Here is a 12,301-nt window from a genome sequence, read left to right as displayed (position 1 = left end):
CTTTAGTTAAAAGTGTTTGTCCTGGTTGTACCTTGAGTCCTGCACTTATGTAGATTTGACAGCAGAGGGCACTGAACTACACGTCCTGACATTCAATTCCTCCAATGTACACCAAAACAGGAACTCCAATGTTTTGTAACGTATATGACTTCCCCAGTGAGACTCTTTCAGAAGGTTAAAGGTCACCTATTATGCAAAAATCGACTTTTTCATGTCTTTTATACATACATTATACATCTGTGTAAAGAGATTCGGAAAATGAGCAGATTTTGGCCACTTAATGATGTCATGACGATTTTTTGTCTTGTGTAACCATTAGCCAATAACCAACCAAGGTAACACCCTCCTAGAGCACCCTTGTGTTCTTTTTAATAGGCGTCGACCGATTATCGGCCTGGCCGATTATCGAGGCCGATATTCCGCTACGGACTTTAACACTACATCTATAGACGTCGAGATATTATTACTGCTGAATATTAAATGAAGGTACAGTTGATCGTAAAGTGTTTTCACATACGTGGGTAGCTATGACGTCAGAGGGAGTTACCGTAAATGAGAACTGTGCCGTAAAAGTGTTTCTAGGATTTCTAAACTAACTATTACAGCTGTTTATAAAGTATTAAATAAAAAGTAATGAAAGAGATAAGGAGGAGAAAAGGCTTAAGGAAGTAAGCAAGGAATACAAAATGTCGAAATCCTCTGTTTCACGCGATGTCGAACATTGAAGACCGAGGAGGGCGGTCCCCCTATCTGCACAGCGGGAGAGAACTAGAAGAGTATAAAGGAGATCGGAAAGGACAACGCGGTCTCTTGTCTTTGCTGCAGCCTCCCGAGAGACAACACCGGCTTTGTCTCTTCCTTACCTATGCTTGTTCTTTAACCACGTTACTTAATTAAAGTACCAATTTGAACCTTTTCAGAGACTCCATTAGTCTCATTATTTTAAGTTTCTTTCCTGGGAGCGAGAAGATCACAATTCATCAATAAAAGCCGAAGTTCAATAAACATCCCAATCCCCTATGCTGAAGTTGCAAAAACACCACGATCTTATGATCCAATTATATCAGTTTCCCAGTTCCAAAGGGACCGGGGGGCGGGTAGCGTCTCGCAGCGGAGAAACTGTGACGCGCTGGGACGACTGGGACTGTGACGGCTGCTAGTGGAGCCTCGCAGCAACTCTGCTTTCTGCACCACAATCTGGTGCTGCTGAATTGGGACTACTAAATGAGTGAGACTTGTTAGAAGTATTCGTTGTTCTCGCGCCCAGGAGAGAAGCTTAGAATGAAGAGACTAATGGAGTCTCCGAAAAGGTTCAAATTGGTTGAGTTTAATTAAATGGCACGATGATACAACAAGCAGAGGGTAAGAGGAGAGACAGAGCAGCTGTTGCCTCGCCGGGGTGAAGGGGTGAAGTCTCGTGGTGAAAAACTAAATTACGTCATTGAATATTGATTTTAATTTCTAACAATCCCTCCTTTCACACCTTTTAAGGTGTGAACACAATACTGAAATCAATGAGTTCTTCATAAGACAGCTTTTAAACTGACGGTATGTTTTAGACTAAATTATGCTATAAAACATTGATTTTCATTTCTAACAATATTGTTAGAAGTATTCGTTGTTCTCGCGCCCAGGAGAGAAGCTTAGAATGAAGAGACTAATGGAGTCTCCGGAAAGGTTCAAATTGGTTGAGTTTAATTAAATGGCACGATGATACAACAAGCAGAGGGTAAGAGGAGAGACAGAGCAGCTGTTGCCTCGCCGGGGTGAAGTCTCGTGGTGAAGAAGAAGAAGTCTCCAAAGCTCCGTCACCTCTCTCTATATCTCAGTGGTGACTTCTCCTCATCAATGGTGGGCGGTCACGTAGGGAGGGAACTTCCCTCCTCTTTCTCATTGTCTTAGTTTCTCTGATTAGGTCATCTCTCTGAGAGTGAATCTTAAATGTATGTGTGATCAACAGACGCGTTTAGGGGGTGAGGTTTTGCATACTGTGTCTGTGTATATCTCACTGTCTTGTAGGGTGAGATGGTTTTGCAGAGGGTTGTGCCAGAGGGGGGTACGAACATTGTGTTGCTGTACGTTTGTTGCTGTACGTTTGTCACCTAACTGATTATTCTCTCTCGACCCCAGCTGATTTTAAAGCTGCTACGACAAAGCTTACTGTGCATTTAAACTAAATTACGTCATTGAATATTGATTTAAATTTCTAACAGACTCAAATATCAGAAGTTCAGAACAAGTTTTAGTAGTTTTTATTTTATTTTTACTTCATTTACTTTACTCAGGGTCACAGAGAGGAAACCAGTTTTAAGATGTTGAAAAGTTCATTAAACATAAAAAGGCATTTCAAAGAAGTTGTGTTATTCTACATTTTGACACCAAGATTTTCTGATTTTACTGCAAATGTATATCGGTTCCAAATATCGGTTATCGGTCTCCTTGATTACTAATAATCAGTATCGGTATCGGCCTTGAAAAAGCCATATCGGTCGATCCCTACTTTTTAACCAAATATCTCTGAGGGGCGTGGGGAGTGGCACATTATTTTCATCTAAAGTAAGGCTCCGTTTACACAGGAACGCAAACTAAAATGAACCGAATTCGATATAAAAAAAGTCTTCCATTCACACGCAGTCGGCTCAATAAACGTGTCCGTTCACACGAGACCGCTCGACCAAGCCCCCAGGAAGTGCGCCGGACTCAGATGAAAATATTCGTGGTGGCCAAACGGCGGTACTACACTTCCTTTTGGTTGCCAGGCCCGGAAACACTTTTTCCCATTGACTTACATGGGGAAAGAGTGGTCTGTAAATCGTTGGATAATTTTTTTTAAACTAAATAAACTACCCAGTATGAACACTTGTATAGCCCTTATTAAAAACATTCGTTCCTCAAGTTGTAAAAATGTGCTAATAACGTTATTCTGTGAGTTATTTCCCTCTGCATTATGAATGCGCATCTAACCCACGGGACCGCGCCGCCCGGCACGTTCATGTTACGTGTTCAGCACTACATGCGTTTATCTTTACCCATGGATGCACAATAAGAACGGACCCATATCGCCTTACTGCCAGCCCACGGAGCTGTAATAATGGATATATTGCACATGTTTGCTGTAATTCATCATTTGTAAAATATTATACTACATGGGCTGTATGATTAAATCTTGTACCGTAAATGTTGTATTAAATAAAGTTAATATTACCGACGTAGATTAACGTCCCTGTAGCTTCTTATTGCACTAAGAAGCTTATTGCACTGTGCAATAATTCTTTCATGCTAAATGAAGCTCTGTTGCTTGGATATCACTAGATCCTGTTACAGCGTAATATAAAAGTACATAACGATTGATGTGTAAATTAGCATAATTACTAGCTAACCGCTAGCTGCTAACTGCCGCCTCGTTAATATCAAATCTATCATAACAAACATTACCATGCTGTCATGAACGTGCGGTGCTGTTACGTGTACGCAAATTGACGTGCTTGATGTGAACGAGCATTTTGGGGGGCATGGTTAAAGTTGCGCATGCGCTATGAGCGCACATACGGGTACTTCTCAGGCATGCCGAGTAATCTGTGACGTTTCGCTCTCTCAAAAGTTGGGCCATTTTATCATCATGCGCGAATGAGCAACTCTCATAGGAATGAATGAGGCCCCGCCTCCCACGCTGTATCCAGTTCTTATTATACATCCACAGTTTTTTTATACATCCACAGTTTTTTTGCACGCTTTGAGAGCAGCCAGGCTGTGGAGGTACAGAGGGACCAGGAGCTACACTGCCCTTTTGTTTTAAATAGGGCAGATGTGTGTAAATCCTTTAAAAGGGTTAACCCACACAAGGCTCCTGGACCTGATGGCATCCCTGGCCGTGTTCTAAGGGTGTGTGCAGTTCAGCTGGCAGAGGTGTTCACAGACATCTTCAACAGGTCCCTGCTGCAGTCTGTAGTCCCCACATGTCTTAAACACTCCACCATCATTCCTGTCCCCAAAAAGACAATCATCACCTGCCCCAACGACTACCGCCCAGTAGCACTCACCTCCATCATAATGAAGTGCTTTGAGCGGTTAGTCAAATTATTCATCACCTCCTCCCTCCCTGAATCTCTGGACCCCCTGCAGTTTGCCTACAGAGCAAACAGGTCCACAGACGACGCCATAGCCCTCACCCTCCACACTGCCCTCTCACACCTGGACCCGAAGAACAGGAACACATATGTGAGAATGCTGTTCATTGACTACAGTTCAGCATTCAACACCATTGTGCCCTCCAAGCTGGCCATCAAGCTCAGAGACCTCGGGCTCAACAGCGCCCTCTGTGACTGGATCCTGAACTTCCTGACGGGCAGACCCCAGGCAGTGCGGGTGGAAAATATCACATCCTCCACCCTGATTCTCAACACCGGTGCCCCTCAAGGCTGCGTGCTCAGCCCTCTCCTCTACTCCCTGTTCACCCACGACTGCGTGGCCACACACAGCTCCAACACCATCGTGAAGTTTGCTGATGACACGACCGTCATCGGCCAGATCACAGACGATGACGAGACGGCGTACAGAGAGGAGGTCGAAAACCTGACATCTTGGTGCCAGGAGAACAACCTCCATCTCAACATCAGCAAAACAAAGGAGCTGATTGTGGACTACAGGAAGCAGCAGGGAGAGGGACACGCCCCCATCACCATCAATGGGACTACGGTGGAGAGAGTCAAAAGCTTCAGGTTCCTTGGGGTCCACATCACTGAGGACCTGACATGGTCTCTTCACACCACCACCATCACCAAGAAAGCTCGACAGCGGCTCTTCTTCCTCCGCAGGTTGAGGAGGTTCAAAATGGATTCCAGGATACTCTGCAACTTCTACAGGTGCACAATAGAGAGTATCCTCACTGGCAGCATGACGGCCTGGTACGGCAGCTGCACCGACCTCGATCGTAAGGCTTTACAGAGGGTGGTGAAAACTGCACAGCACATCACCAGGACGGAGCTGCCATCCATGGAGGACCTTTACTCCCAGCGGCTCAGGAAGAAATCACTACGGATTATCAAAGACCCCCATCACCCCAGCCACAAACTGTTCTTTCTGTTGCCGTCTGGCAGACGTTACCGCAGCATCCTGGCAAGGACAAGAAGATTCGGAGACAGTTTCTTCCCGCGGGCAGTGAGACTGTTAAAAAATTGAACTGTTGAAACAACTTCAAACATTCAACTGCTACTCAGTAGTATGTATCTAATACCTAATATATATATATCATTCCAATAACTTGTATATAGACTCATACTGCACTATTCCACATCATAACTTTATTTCATTTTTATAACTATTATTATTTTTGTATTGCTCATGCTCTTATTGTTATTATGTTATGTTATTATGTTGCATTGTTGGAGAAGCCTGTGACATAAGATTTTCAACTGCATAATTACTCTGTAGCTATGTCAGATTGACAATAAAGAACCTTGAACCTTGAACCTTGAATGAGACAGACAGGTGCGATTCAGCAGCACAGGCTTTTGGCGGGAAGAAGGTGAGCTGCAAGACACTGACAAGAACCGGGTTAAAACTTTACAATTACTAATTTGACCAGATTGTTTGCACTCAGTCCAGTAAAATAAAGTGTGTTGAAGTGTCTGTTTGTGTGTGTGGTGTTAAACAGTGACAGAAAGGATGTCATTTAAGGTGTGTTATCTGTTGTGAGGCTTTTAGTTAGTCTTCACGATATAAAAAAAGCTAATAGACTTTCAGGGCAACATTTTATAAAAGACTGACTTTAAAATCAATGATGTGCAACTTTGATGATTAGCCTACTAAACATCCCTTTGGCCAAAGTACAGTTGCAAAACAAACTATTTCACTGCAGTTATATGGAAACAAACATAAAACACATTTTAAAACTTGCTGCTTAAGCATAACATGTGGCAGGGTTCTGCATGCCATAACAAAAAAAAGCATACTAATTATAAAACAGCAAAATCACATTTACTTTAAATTGTAAAAAAAAAAGTAAGGATAAGGTCAACTGAGGAAAAGTAAACAGAACTCTGTTACATTCGATAGTGATTCTGGACTTTGAAAAGGCTAATAGACTTAAAGGTTCATAGTTCGTGAACAGCCTTTAGTTCATTTGCAACTTGGATGATTACTGCAGTTGCAGAAACAGCTGTTTCACTGCAGTTGTGCTTCAAGAATCTGTATTGGTTTCCAAACTGAGAAGATGGAAACACATTTGATTTTGGTTGGTCTGCTGTCTCTCTGCAGCCTCTCCTTAAGTCAAGGTAATTACGCTACATTATATATATTGTAATTTGACTATTTATGTGTGGCAGAATGTATTAACTATGTACATTTCTTTAGTTTGTAACACACAGCTTCTGGAGAATGTGGATTTCCCAGGAACGGACATCAAATTTGAATACTCTCCAGATGTTGACCACTGTCAGCAGCTTTGCACCCAGCACCCTTCCTGTCTCTTCTTTACCTTCGTACGCGCTGACTGGACAAGAGATTTGAAGTATGACAAGCAGTACACAAGTAATTAGAAATAAACTAGTTATATTTTCCTGAGAATTTTGACTTCTCTTTCAGAAAACAGTGAAAATAATTGTTATCACTGGAACTGGAAAATTTGACCAATAATTAAAACCCAACTTTTTTATTAATTTTTTAAGCTTTTTTCTAAACTCAATGCTAAACTCAATGTAAATGAAAAAACAAACATGCAGATTATTATATTAGCTCTTTCACAGCCCTACATTATGTATTGTCTTTAAAAACTGCTCTATTTGCTCATTGGGTACGTTTTGTGGGTACTAGTTATTTTTACTATCATTGGTGTCTGTTGGATTTTTAAAGGTTTTAATTAAAAAGACCCAATAATCTCTGCAGGCATTTCTACTGCTACTTAAAGACCACTACTTCTGGAAATGTTGCAGTTCAGAAACCATTAGAGGGCGTCACCTCTGGGTTTTCTCTGAAAGCCTGCACCCCAGAATTACGTAAGCTCACAACAACAGTGTATAACCAATATGAAGAGCATTAGTTAATAAGCTATATGCGATAACACTAATTTACTCTCTGTCTCTGTCTGCCAGAGCCTTGTCTGCCTAAGGTGTACCCCGGTGTGGACTTCTTGGGGGCCGACTACACTGCTTTGTTCACAGCGGACCATGAGGAGTGCCAGAGAGCCTGCACGCAGGACCCTGGCTGTCAGTTCTTTACTTTTGTACATGAAGACTTTGGAACAGAGACTATCAGGTGAACCGGGATCACATAATGTAACATTGCTGTAGAAAAGTGCCTTAAACCATGCTCTTAAACGGCCAGAAAGGCTACTGTATGGCTTCAAAAACCGTAGTCCACAAACCAGTGGGTGACGTCCAGCTGGCTATGTCCACTTCTTATACACAATCTTGTGATAATGATACCAGGATGGTAACAGAGTGAAGAGTTTGCTCTTGCACCAAAAGGTTGGCCACATGTGATAGGCTCTACAATGCCCTAAATATGTGTTTTCCTGTGTTGTATTTTAGGTTCAAGTGCTTCCTTAAATATAGCCCGTCAATACCAGCTCCTCCGACTGTGGAAAGACGGACTGGTTCAGTATGTGGATTCTCCCAAAACGTGCATCTGCCTCAACAGTCTACCACAGGTACACAAGCAGTCATATCAAAGCCATTAGGTAAACGTCCTGTACGTTTCTAAGCATGTTTTTTTAATGTGTTTCTTACAGCATGTGAGGGCAAGCTTTTTCCATCCATTAGCGTCCCGCGAAGCAACCTGAAGACTCTTCCTGGTGTCTGTCCTGATCACTGTCGGGCGTTGTGCTCTGCTCACCCAGCCTGCACCTTCTTCTCTTTCGACAGGTATTTCTTCTTTCCTATGTATCCATAAGAACATTCTTGGGAGTCGGGAGGCCTGATAATTTATTCCGGCAAATTACTCAGACCTCTCACCTCTATTAACTCCTGAAGAACCAGGTTCAATTAACTGCTGTTTCAATTCAGACGACCCGCTAAATCTGTTTAAGCGATCCCGAAGGATTTTGATATCAGTAATGAGGTGTGGCCCTACCTAAGTGTGAGTGTGGCAGATGTGCGTTTCTTACCTTTCAAGCAGGAGAGGATAGCGCAGATGTCTTTTAAGTTACCCCAATCCAAAAGGTGGGATCAGTTTATTTGAAGAAAAATGGTCCACACTTGTACAGGGTTTTTACCTTCTCTCGTTACAACATTACAATCATACTAAACATATCATGCTGTGGTCATTTTCTAATCTGAAACCTTAATTCATAGTTTAGACATTAAAGTCTTCCGGCATAATCCAAAGGAATCTCCTCATGGATTGCCAGGGCTAACATTCAAACCTATAGCCTGACAACATTCAGAGGCAGCTCCTCATAAATGATCAGTAAGAATTACCAGTTTCAAACTTTCATCCAACAATTCACTCAGCATTCAATAAACAGAAATGTAAGCAATATTTACCAGAGAGCTTAGCGGGAGAGAGAGCATACCAGGGGAACCCCCCCCCCCCCCCTTCTCTCTCTCTCTCTCTCTCTCTCTCTCTCTCTCTCTCTCTCTCGTTTGCTCCCTCTCTCTCCAGACATATTCTATGGCTATGGCATAAGACACACCTTCCCATATTTGTGTAAAAAGGTCATGACCTCGAGTGTGCAGGACTGGAAAATATTATTCTCGGCTATGGCACAAACACCTTTTTGGGGCCTCAGTTCTTTTTCACTAAGTCAGGAGCCCCCCTCCTTGTGCACCGCTGTAGGAAGAGGGAAGAAACTGTCTCCCCTCCCTTATCAGTGACACCCATAAATCATAATAGGCCTCAATCTCAACTTAACAAACCACTTGTTTTTTGTTTATACTGTAAATATAGAAAATCATAAAATATATGGAAATCTCAACAACATGCAATGAGGTATCATAGAGTGTCTATTATTACTAGCCAATGTGTTGTTTTAGAAAGTATCTTAACTCTCCTCTCTGTGATTTTTTTATTTTATTAAGGGTTTTATTTGCTTTCTTTCTTTCTTTCATGCAGTAATGAATTTAAATGTCACCTGAAGAACAACAGAGACAAAATGGAGACAATAGCTAAAGAAGGATCCACAACTGGTTTTCCTGAACGCTTCTGTCAGCTGGATGAGAGTATGTATCACTGATCAACGCTAAAACTGTCATATAGGGAAAGCTTTCAGTGCAACACCTAGACCATCTGCAATAGCTTTGGTTTGATGATGGACTCATTCAAACAATTGAATGTAGATAGTGTCAAATGTAGATTGCTTGAACAGGGGTTGAATGTGGTGCTTATGCATATTCAGCAGAGGTGAAAGAAGTACGTGTTAGTGTATCACAATATGTCAAAAGTAACTGAGTGTTAAATAAATGTAAAAAGTCTATATTTGTCTTCAAAATGTATGTAAGTAACATTAAATGTAAATACTCATGTAAAGTACAATCATGTCTAAATAGTACTTGTGTATTGTACTTGAGTAAATGTACTTAGATAGTCATTGTGTTGCATACAGGCACCCCTGTTTGAAGAAATAGAGTAATAAAGTATTGGCATACATTTATTAGTTCCCTCTGGAACTAATGCAGGTATTCTGATTCTGAAAAAATAATCAAAATGTATTATAAGTGAAGTATTTATGTGGTTTAGCCTGCAGTAGAAGTTAACCCTGGTTCTCTCTGCTTACAGATTGGCTTAAGGTTGCTCACGATGGAGTGGCTTTCGATGGTTCTGATATCCGTTTCGAGCTGATGGACGATGCAGACTCCTGTCAGAGGAAATGTACTGAGGATCCTCTCTGCCAGTTCTACGAATACGTCACTGAAGCCGCCCATGACCGAGATTACTGGTATAGTATAGTCTTAATGCATGCATACAAAAGTACATTTTGTATTTTAAAAATACAATTGAGGTAATCTTTTAACATTAAATCCTCATTGTAACACACTTTATAATTTGATTACAGCTGTATTTATGGTGCATAATTGAGATTGTGTTGATTTTGTTTTCTAGGCGTCGCTGCTATTTCAAGCGTACCATCACCATGCCTGCTCCGCCTAAAATCACCAAACTTGAGAAGGTTACATCCGGCTTCCAGCTGAGGTCCTGTGTGTATACTGCTTCACCCACACGTCGTGAAGATGTAAGCAGCACCGTTTGATTTCTGTTTAAACTGCAGAGGATTCTTTTTGTGTGTAAACAAGAGTAATAAAACAGAAAGAAAACCAGTTTGCTTTCAGCCTGCTTTATTCAACTAAAAGCGAACTAATCACACAATCACTTTACAGAATTAATCGAGATTTTGAGGAAGATGTATGACAAGGAAAACTGTCTAATTTTGTCAGTTTAGCCGTTACATCTCCTTGTTCTCTCTTGTCCTTTCTCTTTTGAGCGCCGCTCTTGTGCTTTGGTTTGCTGTAGGCCTACATTATTAATGCAAGCTATTCAATTTGTTATAATGCTGCCAAACTTGCTGCTTCTAGCTACAGTACCTATAACTTTTGAGGTTGATGAAACGGTAGCTCGTCACGCAAGGTATCACATGACATGAAAGGGAGCAAGGTCATTGGACAGACTAATTACAAATTAATTTAGGTTGCTTGGTTACTTTGAAGACTGCGTGAAGCGGTCAATGCCATTGGGGCCCCCCCCCAAGAAAATATATAGCCTATATATTAAAATATATATATGGGCCCCTGGCCGGCTGCACCGTCGATAGTTACGCCACTGGTATGAGGCGAGCAAAGATATTAAAATAGTCCTTAGTGATTCTACACCTATATTTAGAAATGGTGCGCTGCTTGCGATTGAGAATAATAACACCTAGATTTGTTATCACACTTCAACACAACTTCACAATGTTATCATGATTTCGTTTTTATTTTATATTCCTCCAGTAATATTGACCTCACTATTACCTGTTGCGTGCAATATTTGACAGCTGAAAACTCAGTGACTCAGCACTTTTCATGTACCTCTGCACACGTAGAGTAAACTAGCTCTGGCAATCATTAAACTGAACCGGCTGCGACTGTATAATGCATCCATGACGTGTTTACATATCATTTACACTTTCTTTGTGTATCTATCTCTGATTCAGTGTTTGAACTCTAGAGTTTGAGTTGAGTAGCTGCCACTATCAAAGCTGTCATGTTTTTTGATGCATGAATCACAATTCATTCATTCAGGATCATTCCAAGTTATTATAAGATTTGAAAAAAAACATTGGGTCGTTTGATTGCACCAATGACATTCCACCTCTTCATATTGTTTCATTGCATTCCTAAAGTTCCAATTTTGTTGTCTTAATCAGTATGCAGGCTGTCTTTAGTTAAAAGTGTTAGTCCTGGTTGTACCTCGAGTCCTGCACTTATGTAGATTTGACAGCAGAGGGCACTGAACTACACGTCCTGACATTCAATTCCTCCAATGTACACCAGAACAGGAACTCCAATGTTTTGTAACGTATATGACTTCCCCAGTGAGACTCTTTCAGAAGGTTAAAGGTCAACTATTATGCAAAAATCGACTTTGTCATGTCTTTTATACATAAACATGTGTCCCCTCTGTGTAAAGAGATTCTGAACGTTTCAGGAAAAAAAGATTTGCTCTCTTTTTGTCCTGATCCATTTATATAAAACCTGTCTGAAAATGAGCTGATCAGATTTTTGGCCACTTAATGATGTCATAACGATTTTTTGTCTTGTGTAACCATTAGCCAATAACCAACCAAGGTAACCCCCCCCCCCCCCCCACCTTATCACCTGAATCTCCTCCTAGAGCACCATTGTGTTCTTTTTAACCAAATATCTCTGATGCGGCTTTCACACCAGCGCTTTTCCCTTTCTAGCTCCGAGCTAGAGCTTTTCTGGTTCAGCTCCGGTTTCCCTTTTCTGCTCCCGCTCTGTTCACACCAGAGCCGGGATGGTGCTGCTGCGTCATGACGTCACCGTTTACATCGCTGATTTGCTCCCCAACGGCGCTCACAACAACAACAACAACAACAACAACGGGGGACTGCGTCGGGTCGATGATCGTGTTGCTTTTAATCATACGAAGCCAGATTAAATGAAATAACGACTTCTCCAACCTTAGACTTTTCTCCAGAGTGCCGTGGTTCATTGTTTATTAATGTGTTTCAGCGGCATTTACCGACTGCTGCAGTGCTGGCTGTTCTTCCACGGGAGTTTATTCTCCCGTTAGCTCCGGGTTAGCTCACACGGCTCTGAAGTATTCACTGTCTGACTGTCACACAAGCAGCTGATACATATCCCCAGTT

General features: G+C 41.6%; 1 protein-coding gene across 1 annotated transcript; it reads left to right on the top strand.

The window, feature by feature from the left end:
- The first annotated feature begins 6,110 nt into the window (after nt 1–6,110).
- On the top strand, nt 6,111–10,250 carry LOC117477906 (plasma kallikrein-like). The gene is made up of 9 exons (XM_034124704.1): nt 6,111–6,272; nt 6,352–6,508; nt 6,883–6,992; nt 7,089–7,251; nt 7,527–7,645; nt 7,727–7,859; nt 9,049–9,155; nt 9,712–9,871; nt 10,036–10,250. Exons 1-9 carry the CDS (start codon nt 6,212–6,214, stop codon nt 10,181–10,183), a joined length of 1,158 nt encoding a protein of 385 aa, XP_033980595.1. The 5' UTR covers nt 6,111–6,211; the 3' UTR covers nt 10,184–10,250.
- The last annotated feature ends 2,051 nt before the right edge of the window (nt 10,251–12,301 follow it).

Source organism: Trematomus bernacchii, unplaced genomic scaffold (genome assembly GCF_902827165.1).
Source record: "Trematomus bernacchii unplaced genomic scaffold, fTreBer1.1, whole genome shotgun sequence".
NCBI lineage: Eukaryota > Metazoa > Chordata > Actinopteri > Perciformes > Nototheniidae > Trematomus > Trematomus bernacchii.
Note: the sequence above shows the minus strand (reverse complement) of the source record. Positions and strands in the feature narration are given on the sequence as shown.